Below are 26,924 nucleotides of genomic sequence, written 5' to 3' on the forward strand. Positions count from 1 at the left end.
TGAAACCAAACACTGACAGGAAATGAATGGACAGTTTTTATTCATGCTCATAATGTTTGTAGCGGCAGCAGCACAAACCTACATGGAAGCACAAAAAAGTTGGACCACTGACCATTTATGACTTCAAGAAATATTCACTAAATTGGTGTTATAACAATTTACTCATAAGTACAACGAGTATCATAAGTACAGCGAGTATCCGGGGAAACAAAGTTCTTCAAACCTTTCCAAAGTGTCAGCTGAAGACATATCTGTGGTGCTTATCTGTTGAACGTAACCAGCTTGTTCCTCTAAGAAAGTAGCACTGGAGTGGTTGTCATAGTTACGCGGCTCATCCAATCAAAGTAGCGAGATGTGTCAAGTAAATATAATGGAAAATACAAGCATACAGGCTAACACGGCTAATGCGTAGAGTCACGCTTAGCCAAAATGTAGGCTAACTTTGCTATGCTACCGCTAGTGTAGAAAATTTTTAAAATACAGGCTTCATCAAGCCTATTCAGCTCATTAGAAAATAAATGATTTGACTAAATTTGTCTTTCTCGACTCAGTTCAACCTGAATGTTCTGGCGAAGTTCGCAGAAAAAAAAAATCCCAGCAAAAATAAACGAATCATTAAAATGAACAAACAAAACATGGAGGCTGTAATGTTATATATATATATACTTTATTATTCTCTCTGATAAAATAAAATTACAAAATAATTTCAACTCCAAACGGCACTTTCCTTGATCATAATAATTTTTTACGTATTAATAATACATATATGATAACTGTCATGACGAATGAGAATACTATGGTTTAATAATTTAAGATATCAGCTGTAACTGCTTTACTCATAATAGTAGAAAAGACTAAGCATTACAAAGCTAGGTTTCGTTAAGAGCATACTGTACAATATTCCAAGCGCGTGTGATTCAGTATTCCGGCCACAGCATGTCGCTATAACATAGTTTCCATAGCCATCGTCTCCAAAGCCAAGGTCGGCTGGTCTCTTTTCCCATCTCACATCACAATTTCTCCCCGATATTTATCTAAAATAACACGTTTTTCCTTCATGGCCATTGATCCTTCGTAAGGTTTATTTGTGTTCCCTTATGTTCATCCGTGGTCCATCTCCTTCCAGAGCCGTCGGTGTTCCGAGCAAAACAATTCCCATTTTTTTTCACAGTAATTCTCTCAGAAATATTGTCAAGATGTCTGCAACGCCTTCTCCTGCTATCTCTCTGTCCCCAGCGACAGCGGCGTTCCCTGCCTCTTATTGAAGTCCATTTAAGAGAGAGCACTTTGGTTGTTGAGGTGTGTGTATAGATATATTTATATATAAATGTGTGTGTGTGTCTGTGTGTGTGTGTGTGTGGCAGTTTAAGTGATCGAGCAAAGCGAGGATGTATTATTTTTACACAAAATACATTCATGAGAACGGAGACCTATTCTGGGATTGTGAGACTGACGGAGAGCAACAGTAAAGTGGGGGTCATGGACAGAGCCATGCTCAGAAATCAATTGAATCATGTCAACGTACATCAATACAAAGATGGGTTGGTAACAAATCATATGAATTATCAATAAAAAGGCAACATTCGAGTCCTTCTGAGGACAAAAACATGTTCTAAAGCATTCAGTTCTATAAAGTTCAGTGAATCAAACATTTCTCGCTGCTGGAGATTCCTCTTCTTGACTTTCTAGAGTCGATATCTGGGTCATAAAAGCTGATGCTAAATATAGAGCAGAAAGTTTGTGCAATAAAACCTTTTTATTATATTTCTAATTAAAGAGCAAGTCACCCGCTACAATTTATTTACTCCACTCCCACTTCATGTTTGAAAAATGCAACGGATGCTGTTGCCTGGCAGACCGAGAGGATGGAGCCGCTAACAAATACACACAAACAGGCGCACAACAGCATTGTGACATCATAATGTACCAGCCAATGTCATAGTGTACCTCTTAGCCAATACCGATGGCAGATTTAAATTGCTGACGATGGCGCAACACTGACAGTTTTAGGTAGAATATTTAAAATTTAACTAAGATGCACTAAAGGGCCAAATTATTGACTACACGTGTCTGCAGCACGATCAGACACTCATTTATATGGTTTATCAGCAAAAAAAGGTTGATTTGGGGGTGACTTGCTCTTTAAGTGTTACTAGTTCATTTCTGTTGTTTTAAAACAAACATTTGTTTCTTTTGTCCAACAACCCTCTAAGATTCATTACAATTAAAAAATAATGTTATCCGAGCAGCAAAACCAGACATGAGCCCAAATTTGTTGTTACCCTGAAAGCTCATTGAAACAAGGCTCCCTCAGTGGTAATACAGCCAAAATCAGCCGTCTAATGTGTTCCTGCACACCTTCATGAACAAATACAATGGTGTTTCGTTCTTTATCTTTCAAACGTATGCTAAATTTAAATGGACAGATTAGTTGGTTACCCTAAAACTCTGTTAACTCTTGTGTTGGGCCTGTTTCTACTATCTGAACTTATTTTACTGGACCCTCACGGCACGTTTGTGTCTCCATTTCATCGAGCCGGCCTGAAAGGACCACTTTCTGGTTTCTTTCAGGGACCAACCAGATACCTGTTGCTGGGCAGGACTTAGGGTTAGCTGATGCTGATTGGTTATAACTCAGAGGGAAGCGACATCAGCAGACATCACCAACTGGCGTTTGGAAAATTGGAAGAGATCCTGGTGAATCCAAAAGGAAGAAAAAGAAGTAAAAACAGCATTGATGCCGTTTTAAAATTGTTGTTTCTAAAATCAGCAGAAAAATGCGGCGGAAATCCGTCCCAAACCCCGGGGATCCTGGCGTTTAGTCGTCTACAGAGCACTGTAAAAAATGGTGCTACTTCTGGTCAATCAACACCACTTTTTACGTTATACAGCCACTCTCCCAGTCCCACTTTGACAGAATAAAACCTTTTTATTGTTATTAATGTTCGTTGACGCCTTTCAGTGCTGACCAATGATGCCAAAACGGTTGTGATACGCTGACGTCTAAGCAACGTCCCGAAACGGATGATTTTGAATGGAGACACGACGGCTGAGAGGTCAGAGTCAATGATTTATCATACCTCTTTCCCCCCTCCCAGAAATATCTCAGAACTCCTTTCGAGGAAATGCAGCCACTATCAGTCTAGCCAAATGTTTATCATCACTTAGCATCGAGAGGGCCTTCTAGCTATTCTGCCATTTAAGACAATGGGTAGCTGGGTAGTTTGGTATTGTTGGTATCAAGAATGCAAAAACCAGAGAAGTCTGAGGGGCTCAGGAAGGAAATTATAGATGCATTTACAAGCTTCAAGACCTGTTTCATCCAGCAGCATCCTTTATTTGTGACTGACCAACCAACCACAGCTGCCAACGTTCTGTAGCCGCTAGGAGCAGACAGACTGGGAACAATGTTCTAGAAAACCATTCGACCCAAACCCCCAAGATCCAGGTTTCAACGGCACCATCTGTCGCGGATCAGACCATAGTGGGATCCCTGGAAGAAAAAGCCCTATAGCTTCCAAAAGAAGACAGCGGAGACATATGTCACATCAATTCTACGTTTACAGATGAGGAAAATAAGGGTTCAAGGAAAAGAGCACCTACTGGGAAACATGGAGAAGGCTCGGTTTTGTTTTGGAGCTGCTTTGGCGGATCTGGCAGTTACACGCACATCTAAGTAGTTTCTATGGCAACAATCGAGCGAAAACCTGAACTTTCTCTCGCTGAGCTTCAAGAGGTAGTCACCTGAAATGGTTTCCAACAGTCTGGAAGGAGTTCCTCTTGGTGCTCCTCGAGAGAATGCCAAGAGTGTGCAAAGCAGAAATCAGAACAAAGGGTGGCTTTTCTGTAGAAAGTAGAATATAAAAAATGTTTCAGCTATTTCACCTGTTTTGGTTAAGTGCATAACTCCTCATGTGTTCATTCGTAGTTTTGATGCCTTCAGTGAGAATCTCCCGATGTAACTGGTCATGAAGATGGAGACAACACATTGAATGAGAAGGTGTGTCCACACCTTTGGCCTGCACTGCACTGTTTGACGGCGTTACACGACGGCGTCGGAGTCTGGTGGCGATTACATCATCAGAAGGCCGCTTCTGTAGTCTTGTCACTTCTGGAAAGGTGTCCAAGGTGGTCATAGCTCAGCTAAGCTGAGATGTTGTTTACATGCAGAGAAAATTGGGTTTGGCCCTTTCCGGGTACCTTAGCTTGATTAGGAGTCCAGTTCGGTTTAACTCAGCCGGACTAAGGCAGTAATCAAGTTTCTGACGCGGCGTGTAAACGCACCGACTATCTGTTCAAGTACGGCCCCAGAATGGCTCAGAACAAAGCACTGGGACACACTGGTGGCTCTTCACGATTTCAGATCCTAATCCTTTTGAATGTCTGTGGACAGATCTGAAAGAAGCAGACAGCTGTGGGTGTTTGCTCATGAGGCCAACAGGCCAGTCGGTGACAGCAGACGCATCGATGTGAAGTTCAAATGTTACTTGTTGGCAGTGATTGCTTCAAAAGGTGCTGCCACTGGATGTCAAATTAAAGGTACCGTCTTTTATTTCCATCTCGGTTAATTATATGAAACATCCGACTGAACAATCAGGAGAAAGCTCGGATCTGTGTTAACTATGGAATAAAAGAACGACGGATGCTATTAAATTTTTGTCAATTTCAAGCTTTTTGTCTTTTTATTAGTTACAAAAATGAGCCTGCATCTGTGTGAGTACACTTTCACTGTAAACCCAAAAGTTCAAAATAATCAAATATATTGAGCAGATGAACTCATAATAAAAAATGTTTTTAGAACTCAAATGTGTTGAGCTGGTTCAACCTTTTCCTTGTTTTAAGTACACTGAACTCAAACGTTTTAATTAACCTGAACTATTTCTTTTTTTAAGTAACCATAACTTTAATTAATCAATAAAAGACAACTTAACTTTAATGAGTAATATTAACAAAAAATTATTGATTTATTATTTTTTATTTCTATGTTATTCCTTTCATCTTTACGTCAACCCTAAAGTGTGTCTGAAAAAAAACTTGTATCATTTTTTTTTAAAAATTGTGGATTTCCAGGAAAAACAACCACAAACTAGCAATTTTGATGGATCGCAGGAACAATAAACAACTGCTGGGCGTGGTGCATTGTGGGTAGTCATATTTTCAGTTATTTTGCTCTATTTTGGGGTGTTTATGCATGTTCATTGTGGAGGATTGTTGTTCTCAGTAATTATTTCATTCAGTGTTGCAGATGTGGTGTTATTTTTTGTATCATGTTGGCACCTTAAGTGAGGAGGTTGGTCAAAGTAATGCTGTACGGCTGTGCCGTCCCATTGTTACTAACACTGTGGTTGTTCACACCAGATACTCTTGACTTGACTTTGAGTGTTCCACTTTCATTGGCTGTTAGCATCTAGGGGTGTGCGAGTCATGATCTGGTGTTAGTTACTGCCTTCACCGGCCTGCCACATTGTCACTTTTATGTAAATTCAGCTCAATTGGGTTAGGGTTTAATAGGTCCATTTAGAGTTCATATAAGTTATATTATTTAAGTTAGTAAAAACATGTAATAAAGTTCAAATAAAATAAAATATGCAAGTTTAGTGAAATAAAACTTTGTAAGTTGCTTAAGTGCTAAGTTATAGGTTGGAGGTAAATGCTTTGATTTTATTCAGGTCGTATTTTATAGGTTATGGTAAACATAGTTTTTAGATAAGTTAACTTAAAAATTATTAGGTAATCAGTTTCCTCATACATTTTGAGTTCAGTGAACTTATTCGGGGTTACAGTGTAGCATTCAGCGTGCAGTCTGGTGGATTTAGTAGTAAAGCCCCGTTGGAGACGTTTCATCCTTTCTCACCATCTGCTACCGTCTTCAGCATCACAAAATTAGCACGATGACTTGTGTTTCTCTGCGTTTTTTGCTTTCGTGAGTAATTTGTGGGAGCGCAATAATACTCGAAACTACCGCAGCGGCTCGTACCATCAAGAAACGTCGCGTAGATTCATATTTTTGTAGTTTTTCTGCTTGCTTGGCAGTGCTCTATAGACAGTGCATCGAGGGCTTGGCAGTATAGGCTGTAGTATCATCATGTGGGCTAGTGCGTTTGTGAGTTTCAGGGTCTGCAATAGGAGAGGACGTGCAGCTTTGTGCTGTGTTAACTTGTATTGCGTGTGTATGCATGCTGCTAGTTTAGTCTTTTAAATATTCTGGTCGTATTGATCCAACCTTGTGTTAAAGGGATGCTCGTTACACACAATAAGCATTCAAATAGAAAATACATCGTAAGGATAAAAAGTCATGGTCAATAATTCCTGACGAAGGGAAGGAGGGAGAGATCTGGAGGAAGGAGACAAGGAGATCGAAAGAATGAAAGGCCCTTTTTGCAGAAACTGGAGCGGATTCCATTTAGGAGTTCATATAATTATTCCTACTTATTTCTCTTCTTCTGTCCTCCCCCTCCTTGTTCCCCCTTTCACCATTTCTCACCTTCCCTGACATCCTTCCTCCCTCTCACACCTTTTAGAGATCCCGTTTTTCTTATCCTTCCGTCGTAGAGAAAAAGCCCCCTGAAAGTCCTGAACGTGTCTCACTCCTAAACTGCTCCTCCCATTACTCCTCCTCACAATCCCGTCTCCATCCACGGAGCGTTGCTTTCATAGGATCTCCTCAAGGCTTTCTCCTCCGTCTCATCTCTCCGTTAGTCTGATGTGAGAGGACAGCCCCGCTCTAGTCTCCCTGGTTTGCCTCCGTGATTGTCCTCCCCTGCTCCTCCGAGCCATCCTCAGCAGCTAGAGGTGCAGGTGTTGGAGTTGGGACTAAGCTCCAGGTTCCCCTCGGGGCTCAGGGGTGGAGGCGACAGTGGGGTCTCTACGGACAAAGTAGAAACCTGTGCTAGGGGTGGGGGAGGAGCTGCCACTTGGACTGGAGAGACTGAAATGGGTGCAGCAGGTAAAGACATAGCTGGGGACAGTGGAACCATAATGTCTCCTCCGTTTCCTCCTCCTCTGCCGTCCCTTGAATCCCGCTCTCGGAGCAGGTGAACCAGGGCGGCGTGCTGGGCGCTGAGTGTTGCAGAAAGGTGCGCGGGTAGGGCGTTGAAGCCCGCAGTGAGCTGCTCCACCCGCTGCTCCAGGGACAGCATCTGTCGCTCCAAATCCTCGCTGCGGTCGTTGAGCTCCGACATGAGCTCATACATGACACTCTGCATCTGTGGGAGGAAAGTCGGAGACGTCTCAGTGTCTCACAGGAGACGGGTTATCAGATCTGTAAACATCGTGTGGGTTAACTCGTGACGGCGTGCTGAAGACATAAAAGCGGCTCAGCTGTGAAGCCAGAATGGAAAAAAGGAGCAACAAACAGGATTTCAGTGGAGACGCATCGATTCTGTCTTTGTGGGTTTAAACTGATTTCAGATCCTCAAACAGCTCCGACCTCCTAATGCTGATTAAGTGGATGGTCACATGCTTGGTGGACTACTTTTTGTCCCTGTGTTTTATTAAAGCATGATGAACTCGACTGAAGAATAAACAACTATTAAAGGTGTAGTTCACTTGTTTCATCAATAATTTGCAGTAGTAACGGCATGAGCGATATACTCTGGGGATTAAAAGCCCTGGTGCTCCTTTCAGGATCGAATAGATTACCCGATCAGAGCTGAGCTTCAGAAGACAGGATTTGGACTCTTACGTCCTGATATGTGGACATCTCTCCTCTGATTGGCTAACAGCAACACGACTCTACCACTGACTCTGGTTGCTCTGCAACGTTGATGTTTTATCTCCACAAATAACACAAGCCTGGAGGAGTTCTGCTGTGTGGTGGAGTAGCTAATGCTAACAGTTAGCTTCTACTAGCTGAGACGTTCTCTGCTGTTTCCTGGACGCTAAACCAACAACAGCCTTCCCCGTCGTGAGTCCAGATGGGTGAGTCCATGAATGTAGGTGACAGGGTGACGTAGATCTGTCAGGATTTTCTAATCCTAGAGTTTCACCGTCTGTTTTCTATCAGAAGCTAACGTAGGAGATAGGTGTAGGAGACTATTTTATGTTCAGCCTGCATGAAACACTCAGAGTGACCTGTTAGAATCAGAAATAACCAAAGATACAGATATACATTAGACATTATTATTAGATTAAATTACATTAAACAACTAAATTGAACTTTTGAGGTAAAAAAAAAAATTGAGAGAGAAGAAGAAGAAGAAAAGAAAATTTCTATAGCGCCTCTCAAGATAAAAATCACGGGGTGCTTCACAAAAACAAAAAATGTAAAAATATTTTAAAAAGCATTTAGAAAATGTTTAAAAATATATTTGAAATGAGCAAAAATAGACAATTGTGATTAGAAAAATGTTAAGAAAGAGAGAGAGACAGAGAGAGAGAGGAGAGACAGAGAGAGAGACAGACAGAGAGAGAGACAGAGAGAGAGCGAGCGACAAAGAGGGAGAGAGACAGACAGAGAGAGAGAGAGAGAGAGAGAGACAGAGAGAGAGAGAGGAGAGACAGAGAGAGAGACAGACAGAGAGAGAGAGAGAGAGACAGAGAGAGAGCGAGCGACAAAGAGGGAGAGAGAGAGACAGAGAGAGAGAGCGACAAAGAGGGAGAGAGACACACACACACACACAGAGAGAGACAGAGAGAGAGAGAGAGAGAGAGAGAGAGAGAGAGAGAGAGAGAGAGCGACAAAGAGGGAGAGAGAGAGACACACACACACACACAGAGAGACAGAGAGACAGAGAGAGAGACAGAGAGAGACAGAGAGAGAGAGAGAGAGACAGAGCGAGCGACAAAGAGGGAGAGAGACAGAGAGAGAGAGCGACAAAGAGGGAGAGACACACACACACACACACACACACACACACAGAGACAGAGAGACAGAGAGAGAGACAGAGAGAGACAGAGAGAGAGAGAGAGACAGAGAGCGAGCGACAAAGAGGGAGAGAGAGAGACAGAGAGAGAGAGCGACAAAGAGGGAGACACACACACACACACACACACACACACACACACACACACACACACACACACACACACACACACACACACACACACACACACACACACACACACACATGAGCACCCCCTCCCCTCCCTCTCTCGTTTCCTCCCCGCTCTCTCACTCAGTCATCCCTGTTTTAACACTTGCTCTGGTTGCTAGGAGATGAAAAGCCACGGAAACAGGCAGGTCAGCATGGAAACAGAGGAATGCCGTGGTACACACTTTGCTTAGTGTGTGTGTGTGTATGTGTGTGTGTGTGTGTGTGTGTGTGTGTGTGTGTGTGTGTGTGTGTGTGTGTGTGTGTGTGTGTGTGTGAGACGTATTAACCTGAGGAGTACTGATGTGAACTGTGTGTTTGGCTCACCTTCGAGAGGTCCACTAGTGTGTTGGCCTGGTCGCTGAGTTTCCTCTGCTCCATTTTTACACTCCGCAATCTGCAAACAGAAACACACGGAAGATACACAAAGTGAGGTGAAGCCCGGTAAACACACAGCGGTCCGCCCACAGCGCTAATCCCTCCAGATCCAGAACAACAGCACTCTGGAGCGGTCACCTTGCCTGGATCGGATTCGCTTTCACCTCCAGAGTCTGTCAGTAAAACACGACCTGAACACTGATGACGGGAACTCAGAAAGAGGCTTCAACGTCTAGATTAACAGTGGGATTATTATTAAGAGGAGCTAAAGGACTGAAGCCTTTGGGGAAATAAACAACAGGGAATGAAATTAAATAAATCATCTTTAGTCCAATTATAATCAGAACCTGCTTAATTCTCCCCACACAGAACAGTAATTAGCGGCTGAATCTGTGTTTTCATCAAACCCTGTAGCAGCCTGTTTACAAGCTTCAAGTTTCCCAAAACTGTCTGATGATCATCACGTGTGATCTGCTACTTTTTAAGATCTCTAAATATTTAACGGGACATTTCTTCCCATTAATTATAATTATTCTAAGGTCAATACAAAACATGTTTGTGAAGTTCTTTGCACCGAATCTCTCACATTAAGTCATTTCAGCTGTTTTATTCTTGGTATTTTCAGTACCTTCCAGATTGAGCCGTTTCAGGGCTCCGTCACTTTAAGAAAATAAACTGGAGCTGGCCACGCCCGCCCATGGGGCTCATCCAAGACAGGGCTGTAGAGAAAGTTGCGACACGCTTTGAACCCACCAACTCGCGGTCACGTGGTTCATGGCGCTCTCAGTTCCAAACATCCCACAGCGCCGTAAGTCAGTTTGAACGGCGTATGGTGGGACAAATCACAAAAATTGAACATAATCACATTTCCTCTGGCTATTTTTGGTAATTATTGAATAATATTTTATATAATATTTTATATTATGTCCTAACTCATTCACAAAGTAGCCTATTTATTTTTCCGAGCATTTGTAGGGAGACAGGCACCCGTGACGGTTCTATATTACAGGAACACGACAGTCATAAACACACTGTAGAATACATTTAGACCACATACATTACTATAATATATTATAGCAATACATTTGATGTAGTAATGCAACACACTGCTCTAATATGAGCATATTTAATAACTTTAAGCCCTACAAGAAGCCCTAAAGACCAGCTGTCTGTGGAGGACTCTGAAGACGTGTGGATATTCGTGGTGTTGGTGTCGGGTTTCCTGCTGATCGGCCTTGGAGGCTACCTGGCTTACCGGAAAATTAACGAGCTGTCGAGGAATATTGGCCTGATCCCGGAGCTCAGAGATGGATTGCACCATGCTGTGAATTCACAGACTCACAGACTACTTCTACTATGATTAGTACTTTCTACTACTTCTACTATGATTAGTAATTTCTACTACTTCTACTTCTACTATGATTAGAACTTTCTACTACTTCTACTATGATTAGTACTTTCTACTACTTCTACTATGATTAGTACTTTCTACTACTTCTACTATGATTAGTACTTTCTACTACTTCTACTTCTACTATGATTAGTACTTTCTTCTACTTCTACTATGATTAGTACTTTCTACTACTTCTACTATGATTAGTACTTTCTACTACTTCTACTTCTATGATTAGTACTTTCTACTATTTCTACTTCTACTATGATTAGTACTTTCTACTACTTCTACTTCTACTGTGATTAGTACTTTCTACTACTTCTACTATGATTAGTACTTTCTACTACTTCTACTTCTACTATGATTAGTACTTTCTACTACTTCTACTATGATTAGTACTTTCTACTACTTCTACTTCTACTATGATTAGTACTTTCTACTACTTCTACTATGATTAGTACTTTCCACTATTTCTACTTCTACTATGATTAGTAATTTCTACTACTTCTACTTCTACTATGATTAGTACTTTCTTCTACTTCTACTATGATTAGTACTTTATACTACTTCTACTATGATTAGTACTTTCTACTACTTCTACTATGATTAGTACTTTCTACTACTTCTACTATGATTAGTACTTTCTACTATTTCTACTTCTACTATGAGTAGTACTTTCTACTACTTCTACTATGATTAGTACTTTCTACTACTTCTGCTATGATTAGTACTTTCTACTACTTCTACTATGATTAGTACTTTCTACTACTTCTACTATGATTAGTACTTTCTAGTACTTCTACTATGATTAGTACTTTCTACTACTTCTACTTCTACTAAGATTAGTACTTTCTACTACTTCTACTTCTACTATGATTAGTACTTTCTACTACTTCTACTATGATTAGTACTTTCTACTATTTCTACTTCTACTATGATTAGTACTTTCTACTACTTCTACTATGATTAGTACTTTCTACTACTTCTATGATTAGTACTTTCTACTACTTCTACTTCTACTATGATTAGTACTTTCTACTACTTCTACTATGATTAGTACTTTCTACTACTTCTACGATTAGTACTTTCTACTACTTCTACGATTAGTACTTTCTACTACTTCTACTTCTACTATGATTAGTACTTTCTACTACTTCTACTTCTACTATGATTAGTACTTTCTATTATTTCTACTTCTACTATGATTAGTACTTTCTACTACTTCTACTATGATTAGTAATTTCTACTACTTCTACTTCTACTATGATTAGAACTTTCTACTACTTCTACTATGATTAGTACTTTCTACTACTTCTACTATGATTAGTACTTTCTACTACTTCTACTATGATTAGTACTTTCTACTACTTCTACTTCTACTATGATTAGTACTTTCTTCTACTTCTACTATGATTAGTACTTTCTACTACTTCTACTATGATTAGTACTTTCTACTACTTCTACTTCTATGATTAGTACTTTCTACTATTTCTACTTCTACTATGATTAGTACTTTCTACTACTTCTACTTCTACTGTGATTAGTACTTTCTACTACTTCTACTATGATTAGTACTTTCTACTACTTCTACTTCTACTATGATTAGTACTTTCTACTACTTCTACTATGATTAGTACTTTCTACTACTTCTACTTCTACTATGATTAGTACTTTCTACTACTTCTACTATGATTAGTACTTTCCACTATTTCTACTTCTACTATGATTAGTAATTTCTACTACTTCTACTTCTACTATGATTAGTACTTTCTTCTACTTCTACTATGATTAGTACTTTATACTACTTCTACTATGATTAGTACTTTCTACTACTTCTACTATGATTAGTACTTTCTACTACTTCTACTATGATTAGTACTTTCTACTATTTCTACTTCTACTATGAGTAGTACTTTCTACTACTTCTACTATGATTAGTACTTTCTACTACTTCTGCTATGATTAGTACTTTCTACTACTTCTACTATGATTAGTACTTTCTACTACTTCTACTATGATTAGTACTTTCTAGTACTTCTACTATGATTAGTACTTTCTACTACTTCTACTTCTACTAAGATTAGTACTTTCTACTACTTCTACTTCTACTATGATTAGTACTTTCTACTACTTCTACTATGATTAGTACTTTCTACTATTTCTACTTCTACTATGATTAGTACTTTCTACTACTTCTACTATGATTAGTACTTTCTACTACTTCTATGATTAGTACTTTCTACTACTTCTACTTCTACTATGATTAGTACTTTCTACTACTTCTACTATGATTAGTACTTTCTACTACTTCTACGATTAGTACTTTCTACTACTTCTACGATTAGTACTTTCTACTATTTCTACTTCTACTATGATTAGTACTTTCTACTACTTCCACTATGATTAGTACTTTCTACTACTTCTACTTCTACTATGATTAGTACTGTCTACTACTTCTACTATGATTAGTACTTTCTACTACTTCTACTTCTACTATGATTAGTACTTTCTACTACTTCTACTTCTACTATGATTAGTACTGTCTACTACTTCTACTATGATTAGTACTTTCTACTACTTCTACTTCTACTATGATTAGTACTTTCTACTACTTCTACTTCTACTATGATTAGTACTTTCTACTACTTCTACTATGATTAGTACTTTCTACTACTTCTGCTATGATTAGTACTTTCTACTACTTCTACTATGATTAGTACTTTCTACTACTTCTACTATGATTAGTACTTTCTAGTACTTCTACTATGATTAGTACTTTCTACTACTTCTACTTCTACTAAGATTAGTACTTTCTACTACTTCTACTTCTACTATGATTAGTACTTTCTACTACTTCTACTATGATTAGTACTTTCTACTATTTCTACTTCTACTATGATTAGTACTTTCTACTACTTCTACTATGATTAGTACTTTCTACTACTTCTATGATTAGTACTTTCTACTACTTCTACTTCTACTATGATTAGTACTTTCTACTACTTCTACTATGATTAGTACTTTCTACTACTTCTACGATTAGTACTTTCTACTACTTCTACGATTAGTACTTTCTACTATTTCTACTTCTACTATGATTAGTACTTTCTACTACTTCCACTATGATTAGTACTTTCTACTACTTCTACTTCTACTATGATTAGTACTGTCTACTACTTCTACTATGATTAGTACTTTCTACTACTTCTACTTCTACTATGATTAGTACTTTCTACTACTTCTACTTCTACTATGATTAGTACTTTCTATTATTTCTACTTCTACTATGATTAGTACTTTCTACTACTTCTACTATGATTAGTACTTTCTACTACTTCTACTATGATTAGTACTTTCTACTACTTCTACTTCTACTATGATTAGTACTTTCTACTACTTCTACGATTAGTACTTTCTACTATTTCTACTTCTACTATGATTAGTACTTTCTACTACTTCCACTATGATTAGTACTTTCTACTACTTCTACTTCTACTATGATTAGTACTGTCTACTACTTCTACTATGATTAGTACTTTCTACTACTTCTACTTCTACTATGATTAGTACTTTCTACTACTTCTACTTCTACTATGATTAGTACTTTCTACTATTTCTACTTCTACTATAATCAGTACGTTCTACTATTTCTACTTCCACTATGATTAGTACTTTCTACTACTTCTATGATTAGTACTTTCTACTACTTCTATGATTAGTACTTTCTACTACTTCTGCTATGATTAGTACTTTCTACTACGATTAGTACTTTCTACTACTTCTACTTCGACTATGATTAGTACTTTCTACTACTTCTACTATGATCAGTACTTTATACTACTTCTACTTCTACTATGATCTGTACTTTCTATAAAAACCTGCTGCATCATACACATGCCTTCTGCCTCCTGGTGGAAGAACTAACTACTACAACTGGGAAATGCTGACATATTTAATCTTTATTATATTACAAAGTATTACATACAATTGTTGTTTATTACAACAAACATGTTGATTAAACCTTAGAATTGCTTGAGTAATATTTGCTGTGCCAGGACCTTAAAGTGTAAACTTTGTCTGTCTTGATTTTGGCTTGTGTTCAGTAAGCAGTAAATGATAAACGACCCGCACTTGTAACCTCCCACCTGGGCCTGATAGACGACATACAAACACAATTTAGCAAAACAAGTTAAACAAGAAAGACAGATTTGTGGGATGTGTGATTAAGTTTAGCTGCATGTGTCATCACGCCATGTTAGAGATGATATAATGATCAGAGTGCCTCTAATGGTACACAACGCACTGATCATCCAGTTCCACAGTTGCATTTGCCTGAAGCGAAGTTGGCCTTTAGCAGATAATGAATAATTGTGTGTTTGTGTGCGAGAGTGTGTGGGGATTAGTGCTTTTTAACTGATTACCAGCGTGGATTCAAACTGTGGGCGGACAGTAAGTACAGCTGATTTCAAAAGGCTTCACCGGCTTAGCACCACAGTTCCGTGTGTGTGTGTGTGTGTGTGTGTGTGTGTGTGTGTGGTCTCACTGATGTATGGCCTGGAGAAACTTCCTCTGGTGTTTGCGAACTCTAGAGTGGTCGATCTTCTTCATCAGCTTGGTGTGCTTGTAGATGAGCCAGGTCTCCCTCAGCACATTAGCTGCAGCATTCTTTATCTGTTTCCAAACAACACACACACACGCACGCACGCACGCACGCACACACACACACACACACACACACACACACACACACACACACACAGATTTTATTAGCAACAGGTAGCCCTTGGCAACTGAAGCACACAACAGGTTTCTTCTCCTCTTTTTTGTTATTGTCTCTGTGAAACAATCTGTCTTCTCAGAAGCTGCCCTCCTCTTCTCTCCAGCTAATGCAGACTTGCCTGCCAAAGCTTTTATGTGCACATTCATAGCTCTGTCCTTAGGGAGATTGGCAATGAGAACCGACGCTTCTTTACTCTTCTGCTAGGCCTACAAGTGATATTACATCTTAGGCCAATTCAAACGGATCGTATTATCTTAGCTGGGTGAAGTAATTCACCACAGCACCGTGGCAGCTTATTAAAACCAGGGATTCTCCATGTAATTATGACAACAACAGAGAAACAATCATGGCTGAGTGGTTGCTCTCAAACTAGCTGTCAAAGACATTCCTCATCTCCGCAGTGGAAGAACATCAGACAGATAGTTTCTGTAATGATGCCGTTTCATAGAAAGCCAATGCAAGGAGGCATTTTGTGGCTCCATTTTCTTATTTGCTTTTACTGTGATTTGATAAACTGCTGATTCAAAATGTCAGCGTCGGCTCTTGGCCAATCCCGTGAAAATGGATCAATAATCTTTAGCATGAGCTTCATGTAGCTTATCAGTAGGTCGCTACAGAGGTCTGACACCCAAGGGACAAAAACGAGTTAGGGTGGCTCCAGTGGTGAAGAGAGAAGGCAAATAGAAAATGTAAGAACATAAATCCAATGAGAGACTTCAAAGAGATTCTGAAAACCGAACAAAGAACAATTATACCCCCGTCTGAAGAGCACAAAGAACCCTGGCAGCTTGGCTAATCAGCACCCAACCAATGAAGTCAAGAGCTCTTCTCTCACATACACCCATGCACACAACACTGGCCTCAGATGAAGGGAGTAGAGGGCTGCAGGGCTTGCCCCTTTGCTTTCAATGACATGGAGAAGTAAAACTAAAAGAAAACTCCAGCTAGTATAACGTAACAACGTTATGTAACAACGTAATGTAACAACGTTATGTAATAACGTAACGTAACAACGTAGCATGACAACTTAACATAACAACATAGCGTTACAACGTCACATAACTACGTAGCATAACAATGTAATGTAACAATGTAATGTAACAACGTAGTGTAACAACATAGCCTAACAATGTAATGTAACAACGTAGTGTAACAACATAGCCTAACAATGTAATGTAACAACGTAGTGCAACAACGTAGCGCAACAACGTAACGGAACAACGTCACGTAACAATGTCACGTAACAACGTAACGTAGCGTAACTATGTTACATAACTATGTAACATAACAACGTAATGTAACAACGTTATGTAATAACATCACGTAACAATGTAGCATGACAACATTACATAACAACATAGCGTAACCACGTAACATAACGTTACGTTGTTACGTAATGTAACTACGTAGCATAACAATGTAATGTAACAACGTAGCACAACAACGGAATGTAACAACGTAGCGCAACTACGTAACACAACAACGTATTGTCATTAAATAATGTAACAACATAGCATAATGTAACAGCATGAGGTAACAACCAGGGATGGGGAATTGTGGCATCAACAAGCCATCTCCATGCCACACTTTTCTTCAGCTCAGCAACTAAACCAGGTGATTTCAATCAGCACAGTGAATGAATCTGGTTCATTTGCTGAGGAGAACAAAAACACGAGATGGAGTTGACTTGTTGATACAGCAATTCCCATCTCTGGTAACATAACATAAAAACATAAAATAAAACCATAACGCAACAACATAACATAACATCACATCACATCACACAACACAACAAAACATATTGTACTGTAAGGCAACATAACGCAACATAGCATAGCATAACATAACATAACAAAATGCAACGCATATTGCAACACAAAATAACGTAACATAATGTAAAATAAAACAACATAATGCAACATAACATAGCATAGCACAATGCAATGCAACTAAACGCGACACAACATAACACTGACTAATACAAAACAACGCAACATCAATTAACATAACACAACGCAAAGCAACGCAATGCTATCCAATGTCATAACATAATATTACATAACATGACGCAATGCTAAGTAACACAATGCAATACAACGTAATGTAGTGCAACGTAACATAAAGTAACACAAGATATAACATAACACAATTTAACACCACAATATAACGTAACACAACGTAACAAAAAATAACATGACACAATATAATATAATATAACAGAACATAATGTGTAGTAACGCAATATAACATAACATTACATATAGGTATGTCTGATATTTGTCAATGTTGGCATTAAAATGTAGCATTGAAAAGGATCAGAATCTATTTTTACTGTTTTAATGTCACATTCTTTACATTATCATGCATATGTTGTATTACATAGCATTGGGGGCTCCGCGCTGCAGCTCACCGCTCCCACAGGGATGGGTCAATATAGAGATGAATTTCACCTAATGGGACCTTAACTTGAACTTAAATTGAAGTAGTTTCAAGTTTAAGTATGCATGATGGAAGATATGTGATGTAGGTAACCTAAAATTTACTCTATCGGTATATCAGGTATCAGTAAAAATCTTATATTGAACATAACATAAGTTACATTTACTTAAATCCTACACATGATGGTTTAGTATCTGTAGTCAATATGATAGGCATCTCTTTACACTTTATTAAAAACGCGAGAAGCTAAGACTGATGCAATGCAATACTTTGTGTTATGATGTTAAACTGATATATTCTAAGTAGTGCATCAGTTTTTTATTGATAATTTTTATGCAAACATTTACTGTATTTCTTCTGTGTGGTGCAACACTCAGACTGCTAGGTGGCAGCAGTTTTCAACGCCTTCATCCTGATGGAACAATGAGATCTCACAATAACACTGGATGTGACTTGGAAGCCTCTGGTTTAAGTTTTACAATCAAATTCAGTCTTCAAAATATCACAAATCATCTGGCTTTCAGTGTCATGAATCATTGTATCATCTCCCATGTGATGTGATTTATATCCACACCATACCATACCATAGTTTATCTACATAGCACATTTAAAATGCAGTATGGGAGCTGCCCAAAGTGCTGCACAGGCTAAACCAAAAAAATGACCAATTTAAGCTATTAAAACAGAAGATAAAAATACAGATCAAAAGCAGATAAAACATGAGGAATACTAAGAACACAATAAAACACTGAAACCAGTCACCGTCTAAAAGCCACATCGTAGAAGTGGGTCTTTAAGCGAGATTTGAAAACCGCCAATGATGGAGCCTGCCGAACTATAATGGGTAGAGAGTTACACAGCTTTGGGGCAGCATGTACAAATGCTCGTTCACCCCGCGATTTGTATCGCATCCGGGGCGTGCAAAGCAGCAGGAGGTCAGTCGACCTCAACGTGCACGTGGGTACATAGGGAGTGAGCAGGTCAGAGAGATAGAGAGGTGCCAGGTCGTTGAGTGCTTTAAAGACAAAGGTCAGTATCTTAAACTGTACTCTGAAAATGACAGGGAGCCAGTGAAGATGTTCCAGGACAGGGGTAATATGGCTACGTCGGTGCGTATTTGTCAAGAACCTGGCAGCAGCGTTCTGGACGACCTGCAGCCGATTCAGGGCAGAGACCGGAGCACCAACTAGGAGGGCGTTTGCTTAGTCCAGGCGAGTGGTAATGAAAACATGGATGACTGACTCCAAATGCCGCCGTTTCAGGATTTGTCTGAGGCGAGTCAGGCGGCGAAGCTGATAAAAGCAAGACCTCACTACGGAGTTCATCTGTGGGGCCATTGAGAGTTCAGCATCCAACTTTACCCCGAGACTTGTCAAACACTGTTTGGGGTTGAAGGTTAAAAGGTCACAAACAGGGTGAGAGCCATGGTGGTTGCGGGGGTCAAAAACAATAGACTCAGTCTTCCTTTCATTTAACTTTAAGAAACTGGATGCCAGCCAGCCCTTCACGTCATCTAAACATGCAGCCAATCACGAGCCCACATTCTCCTCATCCATAGCTACATATAATTGAAAAAATCAGCGTAAATGTGATAGCTCAGGCCGTGCTGATTCAGGATTTTGCCCAGAGGCAGAGAGTAGATAGAGAACAGCAATGGCCCGAGAACAGAGCCTTGTGGCACCCCCCAAGGTAGTGGAAGACAGGAGGATGCACAGTCACCAATCTGGACAGAGATGGATTCACTAGATTCAATACACACCCATAACTATCAGTATTGCAATATGCTGAATATCACAAAGGACAGTTTGGGCTACATTAAATCACAAGCCTTTATATCCCAAGAGCTACGTATTCATGTGTTGTGTGCCAGTAATGACTTTGGCCAGTCAGATGAACTAACGGCAGGGACACACTGGCCGCGGAAGCGCCGCGAAAATGGGACCGCCTTCATTCGGCACCCTTGTTAAGCTATTCGATAGACCACATGGGCCGCCGAAGCGCCACGAATCGCCTCGCGCCGGCGCTCCAGCCCGCGCCGTGCAGCGATCATTTCGGCGTTGGCTCTATTTTTTTCGCGAGCCGCGGGTGAATCGCGTCAATTCCGGCAGGAAGTCAAACGTAGACATAAGAGGCAGGCCGGTAAAGTTAACAAAATAAAGCATTTCAAAATAAAATTCCGCAATAGTCAAATGTGTTCGTAAACAGACACTGCAGAAAAACCACACAAACACGCACACACATACACACACATCGAACTTGTGTGCGTGTGTGACCACGTGAAGGGGGGTGTGGTTTTGGGTGTCTTTTCACCGGAGCAAACAGGACAGAGAGGCAGAAAGTCTGAGGCAAGCAGTTAAGATGGATGACTTTAAATTAATTATGGAAGTTGAGAAACACAAGGAGCTGTATGACCCCCGAAAAACATGGTTATTTACGTTACGTGCCCATGTCGGAAGAAACTGCTAGGATACAGCTGCAGAATTGGAGCGGGTTCCAAGAGATTCAACTGGCAGAAACAACTCATACCATAGGTTCACACACACACACACACACACACACACACACACACACACACACACACACACACACACACACACACACACACACACACACACACACACACACACACACACACACACACACACACACACACACACACACACACACACACGCGTACAAACACTCAAACGTAGAGGAAAAGAGCTGAGAAAAGGCAGAGAGGAAATGGAGGACACCAAGTGTTTTAAAGAAAAACTACAGCTGAGCCGAGGCGCGCCTCGACTGGGGCGCGTCTGATCTGAACTGAGGAGCGGCGAGCAGTGGCCGAATTTCGTGAGCGATTCGCTTCTCGGCGCTTCCGCAGCCGGTGTGTCCCTGGCGTAAGACTGCCCTTGATGCCCACCCCCCAGTTTAGATGTTAGTAGCTGAGAAGCTAAAACACACAGAGTGTTCCCACTGTGGGAGTTTATTGTGTCCACTCATGACTTGTTCCTTTGGTCTTTAACAAACTGGGTTTCGATAGAAGAGTTATGCATGCTGCCCACAACCACTGGAATCAGCTCAGAACTGTCTGCATTTGAAGGAACTCGTCTCTCTGAGTGGAAATAAACCGGTTTTAAGGAGCCAAACACAAGATAGTCTAAAAACAATTGAACGTTTTAGATTAGTGTGTACCTGTCTGGAGAATGGTTGCTCAATTCACCATGAAGTAAGTAGTAAGTACATTTTATTTACATAGCACTTATCACAGACTTAGAATCACAAAGAGCTTCTAGATTAAAACTAAATAAAACATGAGGATCTCAAAACAGAATATCCTACCTCAGTGTAGCGTGGTTAACTACATACTAGGATGTAACACTGTTTGCTATCAGTTTGGTTAGATCCTGAGAAAAGATCAAACAAGTTAACAAATGAAGCTTCTATCATATATAAATATCTAGGATATTGATATATTCGATAGAAGTTCATACACTAACGAGCTTGGTCTACATTTAATCCAAAGATTAATGTTTAATTTAAGATAATTAAATTTAATAGCAAAAGTTTACTTATTGAATCAGAAGTTAGGAATCTTTGCTTATTGGGACGACGGTGGCACAGGAGTTAAGTGCTCCCCCCCGTATTCGGAAGGTTGCAGGTTCGAGCCCCGCTCAGTCTGTCGCTGTCGTTGTGTCCTTGGGCAAGACACTTAACCCACGTTGCCTGCTGGTGGTGGTCGGAGGGACCGGTGACGCCAGTGCTCGGCAGCCTCGCCTCTGTCAGTGCGCCCCAGGGCAGCTGTGGCTACATTGTAGCTCATCCCCACCAGTGTGTGAATGGGTGTGTGAATGGGTGAATGGCTGATTGTGTTGTAAAGCGCCTTGGGGGGTCCCAGTACTATAGAAGGCGCTATATCAAATACAGGCCATTTATTCAATAACCAAAAATATACACCATTCTGTGTTTCATTTCAAAGAAGAGTCAGGGTTTTAAAAAGTTAAGAATTTATTACTAACACTTTTAAAAATGACAATTTGCAACAGCTTGATATTAACACTTGTTATTAAAAGCTTTACCTGCGTCTGAATGAAAAGCTAAAGTGACACGCGAGGTTTTGGATGCGTGAATGAATCTCAGAAGGTTTCTTCCAGAGAGAGAAGCGTTCTGGATGGAAAACGTTGTTTTGCAGCTAACTCAGTTGTTTCTTAGAGAAAACAGCATCGGACACAATCTGTGTGCTACCTCACCCATCAGACGACCCTCTGTGTGGATCCGGAAATCAAAGAAGGATGTTGTTAGCCTCAGGGTACTCGGTCAGGTAGAGAAGACTCGAGTGAAATCGACTCTCTGGTCCAGAGTTGTCGCGGGTACACGGTGTTGAGCTTGCGTCTGGCTTAACTCTGAAGCAGTTTTTGCGTCAGCTGGTTACGGTTGCGTTTATTCGAAGCAAGTCTATCGGCGTGACAGAATGCTTAGTAGAGGATGGGGCGGCCGACCCTTTTCCTCTGGTATGGTTCAAGAACTTGCGAACAGCTGCAGAGATTTGGTTTTAACAAAACCTCAGAACACGCCCTCTCAGCGTCAGCAAGCTTGTTGTCATGAAGTAAAGACATGTGAGGTGGTTTAACCTTTACCCTGGATACCCTCTGCGTGAGGTGGTTAACGTGCAAATGACCTTCTGGTTTACTGAACACACATTACTGATTATCACAAATAATAATTATTATTATTACCCAAAGCATAATAAGTCATTCCAGTAATTAAATACATTTATACTGAACCGAGATGATTATTTATGATGGTTGTAATAAACAGTAATAAAGTCAAAGAGTTTATTAAAATTATTATTTTAAAATCTTGAAGTGTCCTTCATCTTGGGACGGAACAGCAGCAGATAAAGATGTTGTTTCAGCAGACATCACGGCTCCTGGCGGTTAATCTGTAGGGCAAAGTTACAGTCGACCCAGCTTGACCCAGCTGGGAAAATGTGACCTTTGTCACAAATTAGAGGCCATTCATGACGCTACATCAGAATAAAACAGTCATAAATTTATTAAATTTCATAAAACAAATGATGATGATTACAAATGTGAGTAAAAATTAAGAAAACTAAAGATTTAGGTAAAAGCAGCTTTAAATAAGAGTCTTTAGCTGTTTTTTAAGTGTCCAGACTGTCAACGCTAGGTAAGGATAAATTAAGATCATTCCAGAGTCGGGGTGCAACATTCTGGAAGGAGCGATCACCTCAACTTTTGTATCTGGTCTTTGGAACTTCTAGAAGGTTCTGGTGTGTGGACCTGAGGGCTCGGGTTGGAGCGTAAGTCTTTAACAGTTCGGTAATATAGGGAGGAGCTTGACCATGTAGAGCCCTGAAGGTTCTAGTCACTGTTTCTGTGTTTTAAAAATAGAACGACAGCATGGGACCTGAAGGTTCTAGTCAGGATTCTAAAATGAACTCTGAAGTTAACGGGTAACCAGTGCAGAGACACCAGAATAGGAGTGATGTGTGCTCTTTAGGGGTTGTATCAACTAGTCGACCAGTCGGCTTCACTGCTCTGTAGTGACTTGTTATGCCTTTCATCGACTAGTCGCTGTCACGTGATGATGACCGACAAGATGCAGTCCTCGGAACAGACAGCAGGTGACAAACTCCTGCGCGTCGGGAGGCAACGCGCTGTGCCAGAGCGTCGGTACTGACGCCCGCCGTAAAACGGACATTTGACCGAATTGTGACCTTTACCCTCTTGCAATTTAACATTCCCCTCACCCCCATCCTAACCTTCACCAGCTTGCACATGCAAAGCTCTGATCGCTGACGCGCTCCAGACATCTGCGTCCTGAGCACGGCCACAGTAACATTATCAAATCAGGTGTCGCCACCTCAAAAACAAATTTAACACGCGATTGTTCATGTCGGCTGATTTCCTTTGATGCTTTCTGTCTTTTATTTGTGCCTGATGCGTTTCGCTGCTGCGGAGCGGAGCGCATCACCTGGTTCATCCTCCGGTGACCTCACCTCACCGATGCGGCCGGCGCGCACTCCGCTGTTTTTGCGGTCGGTAGATCTTTTAGAACTGCAGTTCAAAGGTAACTCATGAGGTGAATATATATGAACCCAGGTAGCAGTTTCTCTTTAGGATTGAGAGGAGATGCAGGAAGATAATAAACAGACAGGACAGAAAAATAGTCAAATAAAAACAAGTTAGTTTTTGTACCTGGTGGTTGCAACAAACAGACACCATTGAAGGTAATCAGAAGTGAGGAACAGAAAATGAAATAATTATTTTAATGTTTAGAGCAGCAGGAACTCTGAGAGGCTGCAGGCGCATCAGTGAGTTTGCAGCCGCTGCGCTTGGCGGGCGGGCGGGGGGGGGGCTGAAAATGTGGGCGCAACTTTAATTGTCAAAAACTCCAGCAAACCAACCCGCTTCAGGTGTATGACGTCGTCAACAACTAGTCAAAGTCGACTCGATTTTAATTACTTGACGGTCGACTTAAAAAAATTAGGTCATGCAGCCCCTACTGCTCTTCTGTTTGCTCCAGTTAGGAGCCTCGCAGCAGAGTTCTGGACCAACTGAGGACGGTCAAGGGCTTTTCTGTTAAAACATGTGAAGAGTGTGTTACAGTAATATAAATGCGAGGAGATAAAGGCCAACAGGAAGCTGTTCTCTTCCAGCTGCACCCTGTTTTCAGTACTTCAGCCCACCTGAAGTGTCCAGAAGTCCAGGTGTTGAGAAAGGCAGCAAGTGAAGGAAAGGCTGAAACTTGACCACCGGTAAACAAGAATCACAAGTTCAACAGTCCAGGCTGAGTAAAGAAAGATCTGAAAACAGATTCTTCAGAGCTCTCATGGACAGATGAGCCCTGATGGAGAACGTGGCTGGACCTGCAGCTGGATCCCAGAAAGCAGGAAAACACTTGGGAGAGGAGAAATTCTGGTACGGGCCGCTGCTGCAGACGATAAGAGAATGCCTCCTTTTCAGGAGGGAGAGCGTTCACTCCTAAACCTGCTGTCAGTTTGTTGAAAGATGCTCTCAACAAATTCGATCTGTGGCAATAAAGCAGCTTGTAAATGTTTCTGCTCCATCATCACAAACAGTAAAGGACTCGGCTAGCTCCGTGATCAGCAGATTTCAGCCCTGGGTTTGGTTCTACCACGAGGCTGTAGGAATTACCCTGTACTACATGTAGGAAATATGTCAATAATTGACTCACCTTCTCCTTGTGAATGAATGAGAAACAGCATTAAATAATATTCTAGCTGTAATTAGTTATTTAATAAGAAGCACGCCCACTCGTTTGAGGGGAGTGGACACCTTTCAAGTGAACAGGTTCTGGTTCCAAAAAGACAACATGGCTGCTCTTGCAAACTTAGCTTTTCCCCTTTTTGAAAAACGGGAGCAGGCAGAAGTACTTAGTCCATGTGTGATTATATTGTCAAATTTTAATTAAATTTAAATGACTGAATAAAACGTTTAACAAGGACGTGTTTTCTTCTTCACAGTTCTCCACACCTTCATCTCCTCACGCTTAGACTACTGTAACTCTCTTTTCACGTGTCTGAGCAGAACCTCCCTGAACCGTCTACAGGTGGTTCAGAACGCCTGTGCTCGGCTTCTGACCAAGTCCTCCAAACACACCCACATCACCCCGCTTCTCCTCCAGCTTCACTGGCTGCCAGTCAACTTCAGGGTTCATTTCAAGATCCTGGTTCTGGTCTACAGGGCCTTACATGGACAAGCACCATCTTACATTGGTGATCTTCTTAGTCCCTACACCTCCAGCAGGTCCCTGAGGTCCAGTGATCAAAGCCTACTGGTTGCGCAGCACCAGGCTAAAGGTCAAAGGTGACAGATCATCTGCTGCTGTGGTCCCCAGACTCTGGAGCTCTCTCCCCCTGAGCCTGAGATCAGTGGACTCCTTTAAACTCACCTGTTCAGGTTTTGGTGTGACCTTTATCACCCTCTCCTTGTTCTGCTCTCCCCACCTATTCCACCTTCCTCAGGATCCACCGATTTCCCTCTTTCCTGTTTTCTCTCTCTCTCTCTCTCTCTCTCTCTCTCTCTCTCTCTCTCTCTCTCTCTCTCTCTCTCTCTCTCTCTCTCTCTCTCTCTCTCTCTCTCTCTCTCTCTCTCTCTCTCTCTCTCTCTCTCTCTCTCTCTCTCTCTCTCTCTCTCTCTCTCTCTCTCTCCCTCTCTCCCTCTCTCCCTCTCTCCCTCTCCCTCTCCCTCTCCCTCTCTCTCTCTCTCTACATTTTTTAATAACAGTTGTCTATTTTTTGCTCATTTTAAATATATTTTTAATCATTTTCTAAATTCTTTTTTATATTTAACATTTTTTGTTTTGTGAAGCGCCTCGTGATTTTTATCTTGAGAAGCGCTGTAGAAATGATCTCTTCTTCTTCTTCTTCTTCTAAGAAAGTCTTCTCCTAGATCTGACGAGCTTTCTGAACATGTACGTTTCCACTCTCGTACTACTTAAAGACAGACATGTTTCCACTGTCTCATCCTCCACTTGACATTTCTTTAAATGAAATTATAAAACTCAAAAAGCTGGGACTTCCTGTCTACCTCAGTACTCCTGCCAAGACGAGGATGAGACTTAAATAAGGGGCGGAGCTTTGATGTTAATCCTCCTGCTCCGTGTGATTGTCTTCTTCTAAAGTGTTTCCTTTAATCCAACAAGCAGAGAGAAGGCCGCGAAGGAGTGGAAGCAGCCGTGCCACGTTGCCAGTTAGCTTATAGCATGAATGCTGTAACGATTTATGTATTAACGCCAGCAGTTGTATGTTGAGAGAGTATGGAGATGCAATAGGCTGGATTAGTCTGGATTATGTTTGGATATGGTTGAATCTCCACTCTGGCGACTGAAGAGCAGTGCCAAAGACCTTGTAGTAAAGTGGTACGTCAAATCCTATTTA

General features: G+C 40.8%; 1 protein-coding gene across 2 annotated transcripts in view; it reads right to left on the reverse strand.

The window, feature by feature from the left end:
* Positions 1-648: 648 nt before the first annotated feature.
* The window catches only part of kcnn3 (potassium intermediate/small conductance calcium-activated channel, subfamily N, member 3), a 150,053-nt gene continuing 123,777 nt past the window's right edge, over positions 649-26,924 (reverse strand). For both annotated transcript variants that reach the window (XM_070551185.1, XM_015950418.3), the window contains exons 8-10: positions 15,347-15,474; positions 9,360-9,429; positions 649-7,205 (exon numbers count right to left, since the gene is read on the reverse strand). In XM_070551185.1, coding sequence (XP_070407286.1) covers positions 6,780-7,205; positions 9,360-9,429; positions 15,347-15,474 — 624 coding nt within the window. In that variant the 3' untranslated portion in view covers positions 649-6,779. The remainder of the gene's footprint in view (positions 7,206-9,359; positions 9,430-15,346; positions 15,475-26,924) is intronic.

The sequence above is a fragment of the Nothobranchius furzeri genome, chromosome 5, assembly GCF_043380555.1.
Source record: "Nothobranchius furzeri strain GRZ-AD chromosome 5, NfurGRZ-RIMD1, whole genome shotgun sequence".
In the NCBI taxonomy this organism is placed as follows: domain Eukaryota; kingdom Metazoa; phylum Chordata; class Actinopteri; order Cyprinodontiformes; family Nothobranchiidae; genus Nothobranchius; species Nothobranchius furzeri.